The sequence below is a fragment of the Harmonia axyridis genome, chromosome 1, assembly GCF_914767665.1.
Source record: "Harmonia axyridis chromosome 1, icHarAxyr1.1, whole genome shotgun sequence".
NCBI lineage: Eukaryota > Metazoa > Arthropoda > Insecta > Coleoptera > Coccinellidae > Harmonia > Harmonia axyridis.
In genome coordinates, this window is record NC_059501.1 from 3,980,254 (window position 1) to 4,004,975 (window position 24,722).

The 24,722-nt window shown below is 36.0% G+C and overlaps 1 protein-coding gene across 5 annotated transcripts in view; it reads left to right on the forward strand.

The window, feature by feature from the left end:
• Positions 1 to 24,722, forward strand: part of LOC123670614 (inverted formin-2) — a 129,131-nt gene that overhangs the window by 52,058 nt on the left and 52,351 nt on the right. For 3 of the 5 annotated variants that reach the window (XR_006745939.1, XM_045604127.1, XM_045604128.1), the window contains exons 2-4: positions 11,096 to 11,297; positions 16,935 to 17,094; positions 21,703 to 21,736. Coding sequence is in view for 4 of the 5 variants with exons in the window: in XM_045604127.1 (XP_045460083.1) it covers positions 11,106 to 11,297; positions 16,935 to 17,094; positions 21,703 to 21,736 (386 nt within the window). In the remaining variant the exon portion in view is untranslated. Of the gene's footprint in view, positions 1 to 6,297; positions 6,323 to 10,115; positions 10,246 to 11,095; positions 11,298 to 16,934; positions 17,095 to 21,702; positions 21,737 to 24,722 lie in introns of those variants that run through there. The other 2 variants (XM_045604130.1, XM_045604129.1) reach the window with 2 other exon arrangements.

Consider the following 24,722-nt stretch of genomic DNA (forward strand, 5'->3'; position numbering starts at 1 on the left):
TGGCTCTTTACCGATCACCATTGACTATAACGTTCTGGTCATCATCATTTTTGAAGAAGTACGGACCAATGATTCCACCAGCCCATGAAACGCACCAAACAGTCAGTTTTTCTGGATGTAACGGTGTTTCGACATACACTTGAGAATTAGCTTCACTCCAAATGCGACAGTTCTGTTTGTTGACGTAGCCATTCAACCAGAAGTGCGCTTAATCGCTAAACAAAATAACAAGGACGTAGTGCGCGATACGTATTCCGCACAGAACCATTATTTTCGAAATAAAATTGCACTATTTGCAAGCGTTGTTCAGGCGTGAGTCTATTCATAATGAATTGCCAAACCAAACTGAGAATAAATCAATAGGACCTAGAAACTTGAGATTTTCAGGGTAGGTGCGAATCTCTAATACCACAGTTGAATATGTTAGTAGGCAAATTCCGATTAGAGGCTCCGAAAATATAGCCAAAAGATTGTTCTTTCACGTCAGTGTTTTTCTCAATTTTTTTATTATTACTTCTCAGCAAATCCTTGACCGAATGTCGAAAAACCAATATTTCTTTAAAATCAATAAAAACACTGGTTCATAAACCCGAAAAAACGTAAACAAACAATATGCCAAATGCAAATTTTACGACCTCCACGTGTGATTAACTCAGTCTCAAACAAGGCCGATTCTAGTATTTACGTAACTGAACCAAAACTGAAAATTAGAAGAACACACATAATTGATCGTAAGGCCATATTGGGAGCCGCAATTTCGCATAATACCGCTTACAATGTAATTTTTTCGCTTCAGAAACCGATTTGATAGCGTCCACAGAATGCATCTTGATCCTTATTGACGTCTATAATACCCGATTCGATGACGCTCTGAATTGCCACAAGATTCAATTGAATTTTTATGAACTGATTCAATTAGTGTCTGAGTAATTTGGTAGTCATGAAGCTGCTTAATTGAATAAGGAAGCAGATGTATCTAGCAGTAATAAAATGTTGTGTTTGGGCAACCTTTGGTCGATCCGTTATGCCTTCCTGGGAATACTTCGATCTTTATTTCTATGGTTTAGTTACAGTGTTTCCTATGATGAAACTTTTGATTGGTCTCAGTATGAGAAATTCCAATAGCTTTTCTTGGGAAAATGTATGTAACTTGAATATATGAAGAATAGTGTTGTAGACCTTTATATTCTTATTGAGAAGACGCTGGTTCTCAAGTTTTGATCTACTTGCTTTCGTTTACGATTGCCTTGATGGAGGATCCTATCTTGCAGGGCTCTTTTTCGATGAATCAAGAGTATTCGACTGCCTTAATTTCAAGTTTATTCTGGATAAATTACACAGCCTTGGATTTTGAGGTGTTTTTCTCGAGTGAATCATGAATTTTTTTAAATAGTAGCTACTTCTATGTTCGTGCAGGCCAACGGGATACTCCCAGATACCCTGGTGAATTGGGGGTTCCGCAGGGTTGTATTTTGGGACCTCTTTCATTCATTGTGTTCGGCAATGTCAATGATCTTCCTCTTCACGTCATAATGTATTCATCTTTATTAGCCGATATCAAAAAATAAATAGTTTTGTTTGATGACAAAATATCTTTTATAATTTCCGCATCCAGTCTGGTGGAACTCACAGCCTGGTGTGAACTTGTGGTCCGCTGTTTCACTGATTGGTGTTTTCAAAACTCAACAGTTCTTAATGTCAATAAACCTAATTTTTTGTACTTTCAGTCGCGGGATATGGGTCGCCACAGAAAAAAATGATATGACCCATTTTCCATCTTTCACCAGTGGAGTCCTGTAGACCCTTCTTCATTACCAACATATATTTAAGTTTTCTATGCGTTTTCATACTGACTTATTAGTTGTAAAGGGTGTTTTTTTTTCGAGGTATATAACTTTAAGTTGGCATTACTGTTCAAGATAGCGACCGATTTTATAGCTGTCAAGGGATTTATTCTCAGTTTGGTTCGGCAATTCATCATAAATAGACTCACGCCTGAACAACGCTTGCAAATAGTGCAATTTTATTTCGAAAATAATGGTTCTGTGCGGAATACGTATCGCGCACTACGTTCATTTTATCGTCGACAAAATTATCCATCAGAGCAGTCAATTCGATTAACCATGAAACGTTTACGCACCACATTTACTCTTATTGATAACTCGCATCCTCAGAGACGCCGTACGGTGCGTACAGAAGAAGCTATTGCTGCTGTAGAGCGTAGCATTGAGGAAGACCCGAATGAGTCTATCCGCCATCGAGCACAAGAATTGGATCTGTGTCCATCCACTTTATGGAAGTTTTTGCGGAAGGATCTTGGTTTGCGTGCTTACAAAATCCAACTCGTGCAAGAATTGAAGCCAAACAATCCCAAAATGAGATTGCCGTTGTTCCCGATTTTCATAAGCGAATTTTGTTTAGCGATGAAGCGCACTTCTGGTTGAATGGCTACGTCAACAAACAAAACTGCCGTATTTGGAGTGAAGCTAATCCTCAAGTGTAAGTCGAAACACCTTCACATCCAGAATAACTGACTGTTTGGTGCGCTTTATGGGCTGGTGGAATCATTGGTCCGTACTTCTTCGAAACGATGATGGCCAGAACGTTACAGTCAATGGTGATCGGTATAGAGCCATGATTACTAACTTTTTCATTCCTGAATTGAACAACCATGATGTCCAGGAGCTGTGGTTCCAACAAGACGGCGCAACATGTCACACAGCTCTTGCCACAATCGATTTATTGAAAGACACGTTTGGTGACTGCCTAATTTCACGTTTTGGACCTGTGAATTGTCCTTCAAGATCTTGTGATTTAACACCGCTAGACTACTTTCTGTGGGGCTATGTAAAGTCATTGGTCTATGCGGATAAGCCACAAACCCTTGACCATTTGGAAGACAACATTCGCCGTGTTATTGCCGATATACGGTCAAAAATGTTGAAAAAAGTCATCGAAAATTGGACATCTAGATTGGACTACATCCGAGCCAGCCGTGGCGGTCATATGCCAGAAATCATATTTAAAATGTAATGCCACAAGTTTATCTTGCGGATAAATAAAATTCATGTCAATCGAATAATCCATCGTTGTTTTATTGCAATTTAAAGTTCTATAGCTCTAAAAAAACACCCTTCATATGAAGAAAAAGTTACTGAGAAAATGTTCTGATTATCATGATTACAATACAAGGCATAAAGATATTCTGTGTATTCCAAAACATAGATTGTTCAATCATCTCCCGGAGAGACTGAAAGTTTTGGAGTACAGAAAATTCAAGAAGGATGTTATAGAATTGTTATTGATAAAAAAATTTTATAGTGTCAGTGAATACTTGAATTACTTTTGTTTGAGGAATCTGAATCTTTGTCTACTGAAGAACCCTATAACTTGGTAACCATCGTTGACCAGAGTCTTCTGATCAGCTTTTCTTATTAAGGGCAAAAAGATCTACAAAAAACAATACTTCTTCTTCTTCATCATCTTATGTTAAGTCTGTAAATTTCCACTTTAATGCTCGGTGGGTGTAGACAATACTAATATTTGAAATTAAGCGGTAACTATTCTTCATACATTCAGGTACCTGGTCCTATGTTCAATTGTCAAGAAAAAAAATTAGAGACCACTTCCGGCATAAAATTCGAAAAACATAGATATTTTAACAAAATGAACGAGCACTCTGAAATGAAAAAATTTCCTGGAATAAGCAGAACTAAATTTAAACCCACAAAAAGGCTGCACAACTAATTTATCAGTCTTTAGATTAACCCTATTAACACATACAAAACACCAACATTCAAATAACATACATTCCTCATTGCAAAACGACAGGTGTGAAACTTCTTCGCTAAGACACTCAACAATTTAGTCCAACAACGAAGATAACTTAAAGGTGCATGTGCAATCGTAAGATGACAACCTTCTTATGCATACCGGGGGGGCGTTTAACATTTTCACGAAGGTAAATACCAAACTTATTATTTTATCGCGGCCTTGTCAATATTTACATCTCGGAGGAAAATAAACATTTAACGAGCAGAAGACAACGTTTCTCGATTCACTGAGAGAATTATGGGGCGAGATAAGAGAAGCTTGCATTTGTCAGGAGAAAGAGGCGAGATAGCTCTGTAATGGCTGTGGTGCTATCCTTGTTGGCGAAGACATGGACCTACTCTTTTATTTCATTATTTTGGGTGATGAACTTTTGTGATAAGGTTTGAATTCTCCATAGAATTTCCGCTTTATATACTGATGCGTGAATCTTTGTAGGGTGAAGTTAAAATGGCTTGAAAAATAGCAACGTAATACTTGTAGAATTCGATGGCTAACCAGTAAAAACACATTCTTCATCTACTTCTTGAGATATAAAAGAAAGGAAAGAAGAAACATCACACCAATAGAGTGATCACTAAAAGACAAATCAAATAATTCATTGGTATTGCATGGTTAAGATGCATAGAAAACCTGGTGTGTTTACTTATACCTGTAAAACTTTCAGACAAAACGGGAGATTTTTCAGATTTATACCTACTTGATTTCGAGAGATCGCGGTCTGTTTCAGATGGCGCATACATCGTTCACATTTGACATTTCTCTCAATTCTCGACTGTCGTGAATCAAGGACGTAGATCTTTTTATTCTTGGGGGAAGAAAATCGAAAAAAAAATTTTTGACGACAACTTTTACTCATATCTGTAATGTTAGAAAAAGAAGTTTGATAATGAAGTTTGAACCAAATTACTCGAAATAATTTTTTTATTACTAATTCGGTTTGTTCTTACCTTATACTGGGTGTTCCCAAATTAGAGTTAAGAAGGAAAATGAGAAATTACCTACTTGGATAATTTTGAGAAAAAAAAGTTTCATGAATATGAGCCCACAAACGCTTTGCTTTCAATATACAGGTTGTTTCTAGTGCGTCGTACTTTTTGTGATGCTTGTATCAGTTTATCAAATATTTATTAATCTTCGCTACAGATTGGGTAAATAAATACCAAAACTTATAATTAGTTCATTCATTAGAGCTTACTAACTGGATCTTTATAATAATTTGGATTTTCCTGAGGATTACTAGAGATTTTTTCTCGAAATCGATAGCAGATACGACAAAACTATAACAAACCAAAAAGTGTAGTACTGGACCCGAGTTTTTTTCTACATTTTTCTAAACTAACAGCCATTCACCAAAATATAGTTTTGGAGGAAGGAAGCAGGCATCCTTCCAAAAAAAAATATCACCCTGTAGATTTGCATTCAAAATAAGCATATCACATGGTGAAAACTTTAAACTGGAATATCTATGGCCGATTCAAATTAAATATCTTGTGAAGGGAAGGTTATACTGGAAAAAACTTAAACTTCAACACATGTAACACAAAACAAAATGTTTGGGGACTCATGTTATACGATTTTTTTTCCTAAAATGATCCGGAAATCTGTCATTTTCATTTGTATCTCCAATTTAGGAACACTGTGTACTTACCCCCAGTATCCCCTCATTTCTACGCTCTTGTCGTGAACTTTGAGTATAGAACAATAATATTTTATATTCTAGGGTCAGTCATTATATTCCATTCATTTGATTAAAAATTCGATATGAACTGAATTGTAATTTATTGTGAATGTTTGCAGTGTCTAAAATCAGTATTTCCTTTTTAAACGGCACTAGGCAGATAGCGGGAATTCGAAAAATTTTGAAGAGCGCTACCTTACAGAACTCTGGTGAAGCAGCACACCAAAGCTGGGTCTCTCAAAAAGTCTGAAACAAAATCGAATCAGTAAACACACCAGGGATTCTATGCATCTTATGCATGGTCATCGATCATACTGTAAATATCATTATGTCAAGAAGTTGTCATTTTCACTTTGTACTTTTATAATGTTTGTTTCTAATGAAGATTGAATCTATGGGAGATAATTCCACAATATTAGGGGCCTGTAGCGATTCTGGTACAACTGAAACTGAGGATTTGAAAAATCATCGCTTGAAAAATGTTGAAACCTGAAGGTTTTAGACTCGATTTTTACATGTCAACTAGAATGCATCTCAATGTCAACACAGAACTTTTTAATTGGTTATGATAGTAGTTTGAGAAAAAAAAGGTTGGTAAGTTTTTTGATTGAATAAATCTGTCAAATGCAGTTCCAATTCATAATTTCAGACCAGAATAGATCAGTTAATGTAACTTCAACAGATAATCGATCCTGGTTGATTAATTGAAGGGATTTACAAGGACAAGATTGATTTGTTATCGAAATTGCACGCGGAGGAGATCCCACATGGCAACTGAAGAACAACTTCGTGAAAATGGATTTTACGCAGGTTATGTGTTGACAGATTACCTATTGAATCCTCTTTACAATTTCAACTTCTACTTTCAAAATAAGTTTCAGAACATCCTGATCAACTTAAGTTTAACGTCTTTCTGTTATAATATGTCGGTCGGTCTGTGTACCCACACAAGCATGTAACAGCCTTAACTTCTACAATTTTTGTCCGATTTCAATAAAATTTGTTACTCAACTTGAGCATTTGTGAAAACTGAGATAAATTTATGAAGAATTCCTAATTGACATTATTCAGTTGATCGACTCACTGTTCGTTGAAACATTTGCGAAAAATGTTCAAAAAAACGATTTTTGTGACCTTAGATTTCAATAGTCGCATACATCCTACCATAATATGCAAATTTTGAGACAACTTTTATGATGTCAAAATATAAGTTTATACGAGTTTATAGCTCGGTATCTCAAGTTCCGACCGACCGGTAACAATACGTAGACCCAGATAAAAAACAATAATTAAGGATTATTCCAGTAATGCAAAATAATCCTGTTTCAAAAGCAAACATACCTTGTTATTTTAAACATCCCTTTGATATACCTCAAAGCCCAACAAAGCTCGGAAAATGCTCTTATTTTATTCAGGAAACTCGGCCTCGAAGTAGAGCAGACTTCAGGGCCGTCGCTAGGGGGTAGACAGGGTAGGCTTTATTAACAAAAATCCCGTGTGGGAAAATTCAAAGTACCGAATGAGAATGTAATTCAGAAACAACGGTAATTTTTATTTTCAATTCTCCAATCGGAATGTTGATTCCTCAGGGGAACGCAAAATATTGAAGAAAAAATTTCATTTCACCATTTCGGTTTTCATTTCATACCACAATCAATTATAATATTTTTCAATCGTTTCATATATATGCAAAGTAGTGGTTAACATATTCCTACTTTTTCAATTCATTTCTCGATTCGAGTAGTTGGCAAGCTCTTAATTTTTTATTTTTCAAGCTTTGTTTCGGCAATTATGAGAATCGGGGAGTATTTTTTTGGATTTGATGTTTCAGTAAAAAACCGTTGGAGATGTTTCAAAAAAATTATAGTCAGCGAACTAGGAAAAATGTCTCTACCGATAACAAAATTGAGAGTATAGGAATACGATAATGCGATTAATAAGAAGGGAAATATCTATTCAAGATATTCGAAAAATTATTATTTTCAATTCAATTCAATCTTTATTAATCCTCCGAGACATATTATAATGTATAGGACATGTCAACATAACAATAATTACAATCAAAGTAAAAAGGAAATGATTATAAAATTTAAAATAAAATTATTCAATCAGTATGAAAAATAAAAATTACGAAATAAACAACTATTTTTCAGTAATGATTATGGTTTATATGATATTAATAACAGAACCTATAATTAATTACCGTTTTAAAGATATAGGGGAGCGTTTCTTAAATGGGACACTCTATACTTTTCAACGCAGTTTTATGGCAGCAGACAGATTTGTCGAAAAGCTTCAAGTTATTGGTTTCTCAAAAATGTCATTCATTTTTTCAAATATCTCGAACAGAAACAAAGATATAGCGAAATATTTGGCACAGTCACTTTTCAAATCTGTAATTCGAGAACGAATCAAGAAATCTATGATCTGTTATCTGATTATTTCGAGAAAAATGATCATGGTTTCTTGAATATTTTGTCTATAAGTCTAATAGTTCTCGAGATGTGAAAATGGGATATCGGACACCTTGTTCATGTTTGAAATTGTTGGTTGTTTGTTAATGAATATTTTCCCTATGATATTATCAAAATTTTCCAAAGAGATGCCTTAAATTTTTCCATCTCTCGATAAAATATCCGGAATACCCAATATTAATTTTTTGCATAGGGCGCAAATTGAGTCTCTACCTATAGGGCTGCAGTTTGGCTAGCAACGGCTCTGGGTCAGACTTCATCCCTCAAAGGTAGATCCTATCGAACTCACAAACATTCCATATAGTCGGGAATCCTCCGTAAACGATTCCAATTAAAACTTTTCCTAACGAAATGGCTTCGTTCCATTATTATTCTTCATACGCTTCGTTTCGCATTGAATGCAATTAGGCTTCTGCAATTCGACTTGAATTTAAATTGATAATTGCGTAAGAGTCGACGAATATTGATTTCGATTGTGGGAATATTCACCGGAATGGAGGTTATTCAGATTTATTAATGATGGCGCAACAGGATTCATCGGTAAAAAATATTTAAAAAGGATAGAGAGGCACTGAGGTGAAGTTTGCTATTTTCGAGCTTTTGTTCAAGTTCGTGTTTTTGTAATTCTTCCACAGAATTTTGCATGAAATGACTTCAGTCTTCTGAACACAAATCAAAACTTCAGAATACAAAAACTCAATTAATCTACAAAGTTCTTCAACGCAATTTCGAATCTAATTTATTCATTTCAATATGGCCTTCCTTGACGTTATATATTTCCTGTGTTTCCATAGTAAAGACTATTCAATGGATAATGATTTTCGCTTATAACATTCAGAATATTTTGTACTAGAAGCAAGTGAATGATTAATATTAAGACGATATGTCACAGTTATCGTACAAAGAGAATAAAGAATTCATGCTTAGGAGATTCGATATTCCCCTTTCTCAAATGCCAATATAACATAACACTTAACTCAATAAGTCCTAGACCTAATCGGTAAAAGCACTTTTTCTTAAAAGTTCGACTTTATTCATCAACATAGAAATCTTCAAGCGAGATACCAGTTTACTCCAACGCTCGTCTAACTCTTCAATAACTTTTTTGTAAAAAGATTCGTCTTTTCTTTCGAAATAAGTTTCAATCTCGGCAATCACTTCGTCTTTACAAGCAAATTTATTTCCTTTGAGCATTCGTTTGAGGTTTGCCAAGAGCCAGTAAACACTAGAGGCCAGATCTGGAGAACAAGCTAAGTGGTCAAGCACGTCGTTCAATTTGACTATGGTTTTCATTGATTTGCGACAAGGCGCAATGCCTTTATGGAAGAGAACTTTTTTCTTTTGTATTTTAGAATATTTTCACTCAATTTCTGCACTCAGTCGGTCTAATAACATTAGGTAATAATTACTTTTAAAGGTTTTACATTCATCATGATAGCAAATGAGCAATATACCATGCACTTCTAAAATTATGGATACTATAACTGTGCCAGCTGATGTTTCAGATTTTGTTCGCTTTGGACGGCATTGACCGACTGCTTTACACTCAGCTGATGCTGTCTTTGACTTAGAAGTATAGTCATTCAAATTCACTCAAAAAAATCATGATTATTTCTCTTAAACAGCTTCAAACAGCCTTTTAATTCGATGATTCTTTGTTGCTTTTGATCAGTGGTCAACAAGAGCAGCACCCATTTCGAGCTTACTCAGGAATAGTGAATGCAGTCCTTTGCAACTCCACCTCTATTTCACGCATTTACAATTCACAATCGCTCAAAACCAATTTCGGCCACTGATGAGTTTGAATAACAGACATTGCTTTTTTTGCAAGTTGTTTTTTCCCATCAAGAAACACTGTTTTATCAATGCACGAAACTCGTTTTTATTCATTTTTCAAACAACAAATGTAGCGTCACTTAACCTTAGTCTCTAGGTCCTCACTTCTGAAAGTTATTATGTTAACTGATGACAACATCATCAAAAAAATCATTTATCACTAGAGAAGATATGTTCTCACCTTGCTCCATTTAATAATAAAACGATAAAATGATATCAACCATTGTTATCATTTTATCGCGTAATCATTAAATAACGTCAGTCTGTGTCACTCGTGTTTACCTATAACTTTATGATTATTTCTAATTCAGAAAGTGATTTGGATTTTCCCAAAACGTAGTCTTCTAGAAATAGCAAATGAGGCAAAAGAAACATGTGCCAACACACTGCCGGAAAAATCGAAAAAAGGAATATACAAAAATGGTAATGATTAGTTATTCATTTTGGTAAACTATTGCAAAGTTTGAGAGCATCTTACTTCTGGTCTTATACAGGGTGTTAGTGAATAAGTGAGGCAAAATTCAGAAGGTGATTCTGCATGAGAAGCTGATGACAGTTTGCTCTATATAAGTTTTGTTCGCAAATGCAGGGCGTTAGAAGTTTTTTAAACACTGCCTATTCATTTATTGCTCAGAAATTCTAATGAAATTTGGTGGGTTTTAAAAAGTAGTTCTTGGGAATTCAATGACATTTAATTAAGATTTTATCATCGCACAAAATTTTTAAATGAAATGAGATGTGCACTTTTGCTTATATTGTTTCAATAGCTCTATATTCATCGAAAAGTTCTGAGGCAAATACTGCAGGACCAACAATTGTTGCCCTTTTTGCTAGTTCATCAACTTTTTCATTTTCTTCAATACCACAATGTCCCGGTTCCTATAGTAGAGTTACTTCATTCCTTCTAGCTTGATGGTACTATGGCACTCCTATGTCAGTAGAGAACTCTAGCTATATGATTCCAGAGATCTCAGCGTGGCTTGACTGTCTGTAGAGATATAAATACGCGCCCCTTTGAGGTTTCTTTTGAGAAACTTTTGAGTGCAAGTATAGACAGCTAGTGTCTCGGTTTGCATGATAGAGTGCTCATTTCCCAGGGATGTAAAGATCCTCGTTTTAGGTCCATATTGATGACACCCTAATACCTGTGCGTTTGATCCATCGGTATGTAGGACTTTTTATCCAAGCGATTTACAAAGTTCATTACACTGACATGGTTATCAATTATAACAATAATAATAGACTTGTCATTCATTATGGTTTTCTCTTTCAGGTGACAAACGATGCAGAAGATGGATTCTAGAATTGGTCTCGACTTCATTGTCGAGAATCCAGAGTATATACGAAAATTGGCAGCTGCCTTGGACACGACCAACGTGACTGTGAAAAAGCAAGTTTTCGAACTGCTTTCCGCACTGTGTGTTCATAACGCAGAAGGCCATGCAAGGGCATTAGACACATTAGAAGATTATAAGGTGAGTTTAGTCGAAATTATATCAGATTCTTCATAGAAATGCATACATTTTAGGTAATTTTGTGTTGGTGTATGTACGTGTTATATAGAGGGTGACAAAGTAAACAAAAACAAATCTTGTATATATTAAACGAAGTGAAATCACTGGAACTAAAGCAGTGATAAGGTGCGCCGGTTTCTGCTGTTTGACGATAGATCATTCCAGCAGTGAGTGGTGGTTGATTTTGTCAAATTAAAAATGTAGCGAACCAAGTTTAGTCATACGGTGAACAACTTCGGTGATTTAAGGCCTCGTGTCGCAGCAAGAGGCCCAGCTCTTACCCCAGCCCATCGAAGGACGCGTTTGAATTTTGCGAGAGAGCATATCCATTGGGAAGAGGCTGATTGGGAAAGAGTTCTCTTCACAGATGAGTCTAGATTCTGCCTCTACCATTGTGATCGACGTTCTCTTGTATACAGACGTCCACATGAAAGTTATGCTCAGTGCAATTTCCTGAATACTACTGGTTTCGGGGGAGGATCGGTTATGGTATGGGGTGGAATATCTTTGACTGCTCGCACAGACCTAGTGGTCGTTGATAATGGAGCTATGAATGCTGATAGGTATATAAGGAACATTCTTGAAGAGCATGTAGTGCCATGTGCCCCATACATTGGTGAAAATTTCATTTTTATGGACGATAATGCCAGACCCCATCGTGCGCGCATCGTTCAGGAATACCTTGAAGAGGTTGAAGTCTCTCGAATGGAATGGCCAGCAAGAAGTCCATATCTCAATCCGATTGAGCAGGTTTGGGACAACCTCAATAGAAGGCTGAGAAGTTCAGAAAATCATCCAGCTACTCTTAATGACTTAGGAATCCAACTCAGAGAAATCTGGGAAGGATTAGATCAGAACATTTTAAGATAACTCATTTTGAGTATGAACCTCCGTTGCCGAGCTGTAATTAACGCAAGGGGTGGAAATACCAAGTATTAAATCCCTTATCAGCATTCCAGTATTTTGAAAATTGTTTATTTCTCTTCTTTCACATAAGATTCGGTGAAATCCTGAATTTTTCTTCCATTTAATGTGTCTTGTTTCGTTCAAAACCTTCCCGAGAGAACATAAAAAATAAGTTATAAAGTCAATGTAGAGTTAACTTTCATTAAAATTGAGATTTTCAGAATGTGCCTTAATTTTTTTGCTCAGTGTATTAATTTCATACGTGAAATTGCTGATCAACAAAATTAATAAATTATGCCGTCAAAATTTCATCTCTAGTAGTATTAACTACGACATATCATATCAAGTAACATAAACGTCAAACGCATCAGTATCCCAGAATGCGGATAAGTCGCCACACATCCACTCTCAAGTTCTGAAACCATTATCAATCATCCTTAATCAACTTAAACGTTCCAGATCTTGTTCTTCGGTTTCGACGAACGTAGAATGCATGTGCCCAGAGTTCAAGTTAGCAGGAATCCAATCCTCATGTCCGTATTAATTAAAAGATAAAACGATTATGTCTGCCCACTTGTACCAGCTTGGACGTCCAATTGATGACACTGTGTCACTTCTTACGTAATTGCTTTGATGGATCAATATATGTATACGTAGAAAACGCAAGAGGTTTATCTAGATCAACGATTAACGTATCTCTACAACAGAAGGTCGATTATGTTTAATATCGATGAGCTGAGGTTCTTTCAATGTTATTTTATGAGTCGTGGTTTGGGGCCAAGATGTTGGCATGAATGGTAAATGGCCTTTTATGTGTATGTGGAGAATGAGAATTAGATTGTAAGGAGAATTTCGTTGGGAAACGTTGATTCGTTGAAATTGAGAGTTTCGATCGCATTCGGAATGAATTGATCCAGGTATTTGAGTTAGCTGAGCGATATTATATGCTAATTTATGATTGATTCATTTTATACCGATTTGCAAACGTTGGATTTATTGGTTCCGAGAAATACAGGATGCCAGGTAAAGCATCTGTTTGAGTTGGGAATTACAGGGTGGCCATTTGAAAACGAAACAGACGAGATTACAGACGAAATAAAGTTTTTCGATAGAAATGCTCGGACAGGTCGATTTCTGTTTCGAGGGGGACAACTTAAGATGTAGGTTACGGACGCATAGCGCTTCAACCCTTGCTACTACAACCCTCACCCCCAAATTTTGAATAGGGAAGATGGGGTGAGTGATACCTCATTTGAAAGGTATTTTTATACTGATTTCAGCACAGTAATTGTTTTTTCATTTTATGCATTAGTTCTCGAAATATTCTTAACTAGTATTTGAAAATGAAGTGGTGTTTTCATGGCACTTGTAGTGTTTTGTGAAAAATCGACATTTTGAGCTTCAAAACAACCATGACTGTGGCTTCCTTCCTAACTAACTAACGCATGAATATTTCGAGAACTAATGCATAAAATGAAAAAACAATTACTGTGCTGAAATCAATATAAAAATACCTTTAAATTGAGGTATCACTCACCCCATCTTCCCTATTCAAAAATTGGGGGTGGGGGTTGTAGCAGCAAGGGTTGAAGCGCTATGCGTCCGTAACCTACATCTTAAGTTGTCCCCCTCGAAACAGAAATCGACCTGTCCGAGCATTTCTATCGAAAAACTTTATTTCGTCTGTAATCTCGTCTGTTTCGTTTTCAAATGGCCACCCTGTATATTAAAAGTCAAGGCTCTCGGTTGCAAGATTCAGGGAAATTTGGAGACCTTTCAAACAGCTCTAGCTCTTGAATTTTTTGCGCAAGATTGATCACATTGGAGAGTTCACTGTTTGATAAAAAAAGTCTTTATCAAATTTCAAGTTCGTAATCAGGAATTTCATTTTTCCTGAAAAAATAAAAATCACTGATATTACTCAGTATAATTCTTCAGAAATTTATGAATGCCGATATCGAAGGAGCAGAAAACATTCTTGCAAATCCACATGAAAGCAAATGAGTGATTATGGAAAGGACCATCGTTTTGATGAAAGATATTTTTTTCCTCCCCATTTGAGGACGTTTTTCCTCAATTTTTACATTCAATCAGATAGTCAATGAATGATATAGCATGTCCCTATCAACTGACACCATAACAGTGCCTGCTTTTAGGTTAGGTTAGGTCAAGTTTAAGATTTTGGTTGCTTTGGACTGTTTTCCTCTCATCTGGTTTTCTCTTTGGCTCAGGAGTGTAGTGCTGAATCCATTTTCCATATTTGGACAGTCATTCTATAGTCAAATGTCTTAGGTGTCCATTTTTCTAGGGATTACGATGTTGACAGATGAAATTTTCAAACTCTGCAAATGGGATATTGCAACAACTGAACACATACCTACTGTAAAAGTGTCCAGAACTAGCAAACCAAAGGCAGCTATTTCTGAATTTTAACTGAGATGTCTAAAAGACTGATGTGCTCACTTACTCTAGAAAAACCATAAGATTGAAGTGGCGACTTCTGAAGGGACCAGCCTTCTTGGATTTTAATGGTATTGGTCCCTTTCCACTTTATTTCTGTATCGTTCCTTATGACGCTCACGACGTTATCCTGTCAATGTCGTTTTGAGGTTGAATCAAAAGTCAATCAACTTTTGACAGAACAAATGAAAAATTTAAAATGATGCCGTTGATTGCTCAATTTATAGTGACTTAATTAAACATATATGCGGCAATTCGTTCAAATTGAGCCTAAAAATGGCGAATGCAGACATAGAACCAAAGAACTTACGAATTGACTGAATTGAACCGACACACGTCAAAATCAAAATTATTGGGCCTTTGTATTTGATTGTAACGGGTGTTTTTTTTCCGAGGTATATAACTTTGAGTGGGCATTTCTGTTCAAGATGGCGACCGATTTAACAGCTGTCAAGTGATTTATTCTCAATTTGGTTTGGCAATTCATCATGAATAGACTCACGCCTGAATAACGCTTGCAAATAGTGCAATTTCATTTCGAAAATAATGGTTCTGTGCGGAATACGTATCGCGCACTACGTCCATTAGCGATGAAGCGCACTTCTGGTTGAATGGCTACGTCAACAAACAAAACTGCCGCATTTGGAGTGAAGCTAATCCTCAAGCGTATGTCGGAAAACCGTTACATCAAGAAAAACTAGCTGTTTGGTGCGCTTTATGGGCTGGTGGAATCATTGGTCCGTACTTCTTCAAAAACGATGATGGCCAGAACGTTACAGTCAATGGTGATCGGTATAGAGCTATGATTACTAACTTTTTCATTCCTGAATTGAACAACCATGATGTCCAGGAGCTGTGGTTCCAACAAGACGGCGCAACATGTCACACAGCTCGTGCCACAATCGATTTATTGAAAGACACGTTTGGTGACCGCCTAATTTCACGTTTTGGACTTGTGAATTGGCCTCCAAAATGTTGTGATTTAACACCGCTAGACTACTTTCTGTGGGGCTATGTAAAGTCATTGGTCTATGCGGATAAGCCACAAACCCTTGACCATTTGGAAGACAACATTCGCCGTGTTATTGCCGATATACGGCCACAAATGTTGGAAAAAGTCATCGAAAATTGGACTACATCCGAGCCAGCCGTGGCGGTCATATGCCAGAAATCATATTCAAGATGTAATGCCACAAGATTATCTTGCGGATGAATAAAATTCATGTCAATCGAATAATCCATCGTTGTTTTATTGCAATTTAAAGTTCTATAGCCCAAAAAAAAACACCTTTCATATTGAACAAATTCATTTTACTGAAGAATACTACAGTGACTAAATAAAATGGGCCTTGCATTTTGAATAAATCACAAAAATCAGGTAAATGGAGAATCTAAACAAAAAGCTGTCATATTTAGGCTCAGCCAATCAAAAACGAGACCACCCTTGTCGCCACTATGGTTTATTAAGTCACTGTAGCTTAATTCTTCGTATAGCGCCATCTTAAGGAAAAAAAGAGAAAAGGAACTCATGCCGAGCCAAACCGCCAGAATTACCTCAAACAAAATCTGAACACAGTGAACACACCAGTATTTTAGACACCTAAATCCTAACCAAGTCATAGGCATGACTTCCATGGACGTTGTTATACAGTCACCTTGGGAATTGTTTAGTAGAAAAGACCCAAGAAAAGACCAAGTTCTAAAAGGAAATATGCTAGCCAATCAACCCCTACATCTACATATCTTATTATTATTTACTGAATTGTGGTCGTTACGGCTCTGTTAGCCTTCCGGGAACTGCGATCAAATTGATCTTTTGTTCTTAACCCTACCTTTTCATGCAAACCCATAGAGGCTGTCGATACCGTTAATGAAACCGTCGACATCCTTAGGAGCCTTGACTATTACTAAACTGACTTCCCCATGTGAGTGGTTCTTAGGCCAGTCAGCCCTGGACATTTGCACAGTATGTATTCGGCTATTTCTACCTCTTATCCACAGAGCTTGCAGATCTCATCTGCTGACTTACCCATGCGGTACAAAAGGTATTTACACCGACAGTGTCCTAGCAGCAGTCCCATCATTACCCGAAGCTCATATACATACCTTGTAATCCAAATTATTTGTTTTGCATTATCTTTATGCTCCATTTTTATTTTCATCGGATCATTTGAGAATTACTTGATTGAAATTCATATTATATTATGGTATAAACGTTACTTTTTGTTTCAGAAAATGAAGGGGGAGAGATATAGACTGAGTATGATAGTTAAAGAGCTAGACAGATCTACCATCGTAGAGTACCAAACTGCTTTGGTCGCTTTCATCAACTGTCTCATAATCTCCACGCCTCGTCTAACAGATAGAACAAGGCTCAGGAACGAGTTTATTGGTAAGAACCCCTTTTTTCTACTCACTAAATGCTTCCAAAAACTAACACATCCTTTCCTGATGGCATTGGAAAGGTGTACGAATACTAGGAACCCTGTGTAGGTACCTAATACAACACTTCACTCAAGGGTCTAATCAGTAAACACTTATTTGTTTCTTCTTAAAATTCGACTTTATTCGTCAAGATTCAAAACCAATACATGAGCTCCCTCGTTCACCTAACTTTTCGATACCTTTTCTGCAGAAAGATTCGTCTTTGCTTCCTCAAAATAGGCTTTTTTTTCCTCTGGATTATTTTTTTGGGGTCTACACCTGTACTTTACGAAGCTTTCTTTTAAGAAGAAGAGAAATAAAAGATCTACGCCTTTACGTCACCCTCTTCCTGAATTTCTGACAGTCCTTAATTCTTCAAAAAACTTTAAACTTTAACCTCTGTCAACTCAAGAACTAACAACTGCCTAAATCTAAACCTACACCAACCGAAATCGTCGAAAGTTCCGAGCCCCATCAGAGAGACTCGTGACATACGAAACCCCTGATCTCTAAGAGCACAGCATCCACGAAATAGCCATCGATCACAATCGTCGTGATTCATCTCGTAATGGCCCGTAATATTATCCAATATTTTACGACATCGCCACGGCCAACCTTGACACCATCTCACACCGAGCGCGCACACGGCCCACGGTAATTCGCACACCGTGTGGAAAGTGAAAGAGGTCGGCATTCCGCCGAGATGTGAATCTCTATTTTCACCCACAGATCGCACCGTCAAGGTCGCCCGCGAGCGCGGAAGTGGCAAACCGCCAACGGGCGCCAAGGCGATTAGCCGGATTGCACTGGGCGATTTTTTATTTTTATTATTTTTTTTTTTTTTTTTTGATTTTACGGCGCCGATAATGTTTGACTTGTTTTATTGAAGTGTTGTGTACAGGGAGGGCAAAATTGGTTATAGTCCATCTACAACTTTGATCATTCCACAATACGAAAGAAAAAACAAAACTTAAATAAACAAATGTTTCCAACACGAATGAATTTTCGAGTTACAAGATATAGTTCCTTTGAATTGTCCCTGATGTTTGATCAATTTTGATTACTTAGAAATTGGTGATAGCTCAACCACAACTCTGATCATTCCACAATACAAAAAAAAACACAAAAATAAATAAACAAAAGTTTCCAACACCAATGAATTTTTGAGTTACAAGTTACAGTTTCTTTAGAATTGTCCCTGATCTTTGATCAATTTCAAAGCAATAAAATTACTTGTTATCAAAAATTAAATAAATCAAGATAGCACCAGATAGTACCTAGCTTACATACCTCAGAATAACTAAGACCCATAGAGTAATAAACTATAGTAGTATAGGTGCGCAATTTTTACATGTCCCCAACATGGTTAGATTACGTTGTCGGATTGTGATATATTTTCAAATCCACAATTTTACTATATCGTTATGAATGTATATTATACTGAATGAAATATATTCATTTGAGTAATTCCCGATTAAATATGCAAATTTGAATATTTTGAATCCGATATTTTTTCCTAATTGTCGAATTTATAATAAGCAGAATATTTATAATTTTCAGCATCTACCTGCTGAAATCCAAGGTTTGGCAACTTTTGCTCTCCTAGTGTCATCGGTTGTTTCACGTCGTTTGGCGCGCTTGAAGTTTGTTTTCTAAATTTCTTATATATTTATTTCAATATACTTTGAGTAAATATCACTGAGATGTTTTCATTTCTGCGCGCTTCATGTCAAATTTGATAGTTGATGTTGGAGACAAAATTTGCTTACTGAATATGACATATGCTCCCTCTATCTATGTTTATTACTCTAAGATCCTCTAAATATCTAAATTATCTTCTCTAACAGCTCTGTTGACATGAATGTTATACTCAAAAAACTTTTTAAAAACTTTCGATTAGCATATTCCGAGACCAATTTACAATTTATACTGTACCTTTCCTCTTCTGTTTTTAAGTTATATGTAGAAATTGAAATTTGGGCGATTTCAACATTGTTTATTTACTCCCTTTCCGATGTTGAAACGAAAAATATTGTTTTTCCACTTTTTTTACAACAATTTAGTGCAGTACTCTGATTCTTTTCGAAGGGTTTTCTTGCTAATTTATTATTACATAAAGTTGTTAAAGTTGTTTTTCTTGAGAAAACAATAGTTCATAATTATCTAAAAGGAATCGCCATTTTTTTCCGTTTCTATACTCAAATGGAGGTACAAACGAAAATGCCAATTCCTCGGATCATTTCGAGAAAAAAAAGTCCTATAAACATAGCCCCCCAAACACTTTGTTTTCGAGATACCTACAGGGTGTTTTTTCAGGAACAGTGTCCGTTACTTTCCTCCAGAAATTTTTTTGATGGATTACTGGTAGTTTAGAAGAATGTCATAAGAAACTTTAGTCCAATTTCATACTTTTTGTTCTCTAGTATTTTATCCGTATCTGCTATCGATTTAGAGAAAAAAAATTCAAACAATTCTTCAGTAATTCTCAGAAAAATCCAAATAATTATAAAGGTCCAGTCAGTAAGCTGGGATGAATGAATTAATTATAATTTTTTGTGCTTAATTACGCAAAATGTAGCAAAGATTAATAAATATTCGATGACCTGGTATAAGCATCACAAAAATAGGACTACAAGAAACACCCTGTAAGTCGTTTACAGGCTCATTCATATAGGACGTTTTCCTCAAAATTTCACAAGGAATCTCTCAGTTCTTTTCGCACCTATAATGCATTCTTAGATTAAATCTCATATCATAAAAAGTATAGTTTCAATGTGAAATACGGATTATCGAATATTAAGTATCTGATTCACATAATAATGACGTAATAATTATTTTGCGGTTGAATAAATTATGAAAATCAAAACTCTCTGTTCTGATCTTTGTTCCGAACAATTGTTGTATGAATAACTCAACGATTCGTGAGTTAATGAGATTTTCATTAATAAAATGGGTGCGACTATTGCATCTATAGATAGCTCATTTGATGACAATAGCAGCAATATTTCATAACTCATGAACAATTGAGTTTTTACCTAACTTATGGCATATTGCTAAAATTGTCATCAAATGAACTATCTATACATGCAATAATATATGTACTAGGTGTGCCATATGAGAAAGTAGTAGTCTGTTTCCGGTATAATAGGAAGTTGTAGGGATCTGAAAATATTTTAGGGAGAAAGATCATTATTTCAAACCCCAATATGCAAATTTTCAGAACAAAATTATGATTAGTTCTCCACTCAGAGTAATAAACATAGATACAGGGAGCATATGTAGTTTTCAGTGAGCAAATTTTGTCTCCAACATGAACTATCAGATTTGACATGAAGCGCGCGGAAATGAAAACATGTCAGTGATACGATATTTCACTCAATTCACGAGTTTCTCCACAAAGAACGCTCTCCTTATGTCCCATAGTGAATCAAAGTTTCATATTAACTCAAAATATATTGAAACAAATACCTAAATATATCAGAAATTCAGAAAACAAACTTCCAGCGCGCCAAACGACGTGAAACAACCGATGACACTAGGAGAACAAAAGTTGCCTAACCTTGGATTTCAGCAGGTAGATACAGAAAATAATAAATATTCTACTCAGTAAATTCGGCAATTAGGAAAAATATCGGATTCCAAATATTCGAATTGACATATTTAATCGGGAATCACCCAAATAAATATATTTCATTCAATATAGATAATATACATTAATAACGATATAGTAAAATTGTGGTTTTGAAAATAAATCACAATTCGACAACGAAAACTAACCATGTTGGGGACATGTAAAAATTGCCTATACTCCCTCTATCTATTAGCGTATTCGACTGGCTGCACCAATGCGAATAAATTCGAGCTAATTATGTCATTTGGCTCTACAAAAATTCGAATTAATCCGCACTGGTGCAGCCAGTCGAATACGCATTATGATTATTACTCTATGGTTTTCCATAAACGTCTAATAGACCATCGCGGTGAATCACCCTGTTTACATCAAAATTAATTAGAATTTCAATTTCAAGCCTGTTTTGAAAGAAAAACTAGCAAAAACAAAGACCTTGGACCGTATTCTCGACAAGTGATCTTTCAAAACGTTCACGTACTTACAGTGCTCTGAACACTGAATGAACGTATTAGGTTTTGAGAGATCACTTGTCGAGAATACGGTCCCTGTCCTTTGATGAGACCGGTCTCACAACTGCTCAATTTTTTTTTATAATAAGCATCTCCGTAATTATTTTAGTAATTTCTTCCAGTGATTGAAAACAAAACACGTAGTTCAGTACACTCTTGTCACCATTATCCTACAAACAAAACAATCAAAACCCCCATCTATACATAACGCAAAGAATCTTCAAATTACTCTAATTATCATTCAGATTGCCCGATAACAAAATAACAGTGACTTACGCGCGAGCCTAAAACATACTTAACCACTGCATTTCCGCAGAAGCTTAATCACAGATCCCCATTCTTAATTGTCCTAACCAGCTCTTTTCATTCCTCGACTTCCGCACACCGCGCATTGTCTTCGACATTAGTTAATATTCAATATGACGCTTCTTTTCAGGATGTCATCTACTTCCTGTGCTGAACAATCTGAGGTAAGTGCTTTTATTAATTTGAGTCATTGACGTCTGCAAGAGGCGAGAATCCATTTGGGACGAGGCCTCACGACCTAACAGTGGCGTGCTTATCATTGAATGACAGTTCCTTTCAAAGCTGTCCTGACATTTTGAATTTTGTTAATTTATTCATGAAGTTGAAATTTGTGTCAAAACTTTTTTTACGTACGTTATATCAACTATCATATCATATTTTACATTCTATTGGTTTTTGCAAATTAGCCTTCTCAGCGCTGTTGCCTCTTTGATCAATGGCCAGCAATAAACAAATATTTCACCATTTTTGAAAACTGAATGTAAATAGTTTCTGCAAGTAATTTGTGAAAAACATTAATGAAATCCCTAACAATCAAGTTTAAATTTGCATTTGAAATGATAGCCCCAAGTGAGGAGAATTACTCAATATACAGGGTGTTTCAGAATTGATGATCAATAATTCACTCCTATTTTCGGTTAAAAAATGTTGGGGAAAAATTTGTTCTTTCATAAATATTCCTTGAGAGAAAGTATGACTTTTAAGATACTTATGGCTCTAATTTCAGGAATAATACCAAAATTCTTGTTTTTCGCAACGTTACTTCTGCATAGAATAAATTAAATCCATCTTAAGGGTCGTAACTTCAAGGTCTAGTATAAGGTAACGCTTATTATTGTAACCACAGAACAAATAAGTGAAAATTTCATTAATTCACATAGTACGCTCAATGGAAAAATAAGTCATCATCATCATTCATCAGGAAAAATAAGTACTATACAAAATTTGAATTTGAATATCTCGCAAACGAATGGATTGAATGAAAATGAAATAATATTCTGAACTCAGGATAGAAATGAGATATCACTGACCCTTCTTTCTGATTCGGAATTTAGGGGTTGGTGTACTAACACTAAGGATTGAATCTATATGGTTGTGAATTTGATCTTAAAAGTTGTCCCCCTCGAATCAAAAATCGACTTGTCCGACTATTTTTCGAAATATATTCATTTCGTCTGTTTCGTTTTCAAGAGGCCACCCTGTAAGAGACCAATTGAAAAGTCCCCGGTCTACCATAGTAAAAAACATTTTTTTGGCGAGGGCGATACAGCGAGAGTCATCTTCCAACTTTTCGATACCATTTTTGTAGTGCGATTTTTCTTTGGCTTCAAAATTGGCCTTAATTTCGGCGATTACTTCTTCATTGAAGCTAAATTTCTTTTAGACATTCTTTTGAGGTCTGAGAACAGGAAAAAGTCGGTAGGGGCCAGATCTGGCGAATACGGTGGATGTAGAAGCAATTCGAAGCCCAATTCATGCGATTTTGCCATTGTCTTCATTGATTTGTAGCACGGCGCATTGTCTTGATGAAACAGCACCTTTTTTCCTCAAATGGGGCTTTTTTTTCAATTTTATCCTTTAAACGATCCAATAAGACTATATAATAATCGCTGTTGATAGTCTGGAACTTTTAGGGGAAATCAATGAATATTATACATTGCGCAACCCAGAATAACGATGGCATAACCTGGCCAGCTGACTGTTGTGTTTTTCCTCGCTTCAGATTCGGTTCATCGTGTACATTCCACTCAGCTGACTATCGATTGGACTCAGGAGTGAAATGATGAAGCCATGTTTCATCCATTGTCACATTTCGACGCAAAAATTCAGGTTTATTGCACTTAAACAGCTTCAAACTCTGCTCAGAATCATTAACACGTTGTTGCTTTTGATCGATTGTGAGCTCGCGCGGCACCCATTCTGCACACAGCTTTCTCATGTACAAATATTCGTGAATGATATGATGTACACGTTCAGATTTTATCTTCGCAATGTCTACTATCTCGATCAACTTCACTTTACGGTCATTCGAAATTATTTTGTAAACTTTTTTTATTTTTTCGTCGGTGACATCCTCTTTCGGGCGTCCACTGTGTTCGCCGTCTTCGGTGCTCATTTCACCACGTTTAAACTTAGCATACCAATCAAAGATGGTTGATTTTCCTGGTGCAGACCCCGGAAACTCTTCATCAAGACAAGATTTTGCTTCAACTGTATTTTTTCTCTTCAAAAAGCAGTTTTTATCAGCACACGAAATTTTTTTTCCATCTTTTTTCAAATAACAAAAGTAGCTACCCTCACAACGCAATATCTCACAAACTAATGGTAGGACTGCTGTCAAATTTTGACACGAATCATTTGAAAGTTGGTATCAACTAAGATGTCTAAAAACCAGGTGTATGAACTGATTAGCTTTTGTTTTGCCAATTTTGAGAATATTAGATAAGCTTCGTTATGTCAACTGTAGGTAGCGCTATCAACAAATTAACTCTCTCTCTCTCTCTCTCTATTACAAATATTTGAATTCATTCCAGCAAACGTTTCGTGTTTTGTTTCACGACTTTGCACGATCATACTCGGTTACACGTCGCTTTTGATTGGTCAGTATCGGGTTTTAATTAATGTATCCAATCAAAATCAATGGAAATGACAAGTATGACATTGCGGCGCCGCCACGAACTAAATCTAATATTTTCAATTTGGTCGAATGTCATTCCATTCAAAATTTGACGAGTGCATTCACCATATTTTTAGACATCTTAGTATTAACTAAAAATCATATAAATTTAATACTAGCAGCGCCATCTGTGTATCAGACTGGGGACCTATCAATTGGCCTAATATAATAAATAACCAATTTTATTGGTAGCAAAAGTATGAATTTTGTTCTTATCATAATCAACTAAAAAATAGTAACTTTTGAAACAGTTCGATTTCAATTATGGCCTAAGAGTGAGATTTTATGTTTTACAAATTTTTGCCCTGGGTACCCATTTCATTGATGCGGTTGATATGGCGCTAGCTACGCCCATGGCTGTAACTACTAAAATAATAGGGTGACAAGAATGGAAGAATTGCGTTTCGATGATGAGCCCGTGATTATTCTTGTCACGTAGATGACGGGAGCTGGGTGAGCGGTAACACCTGACG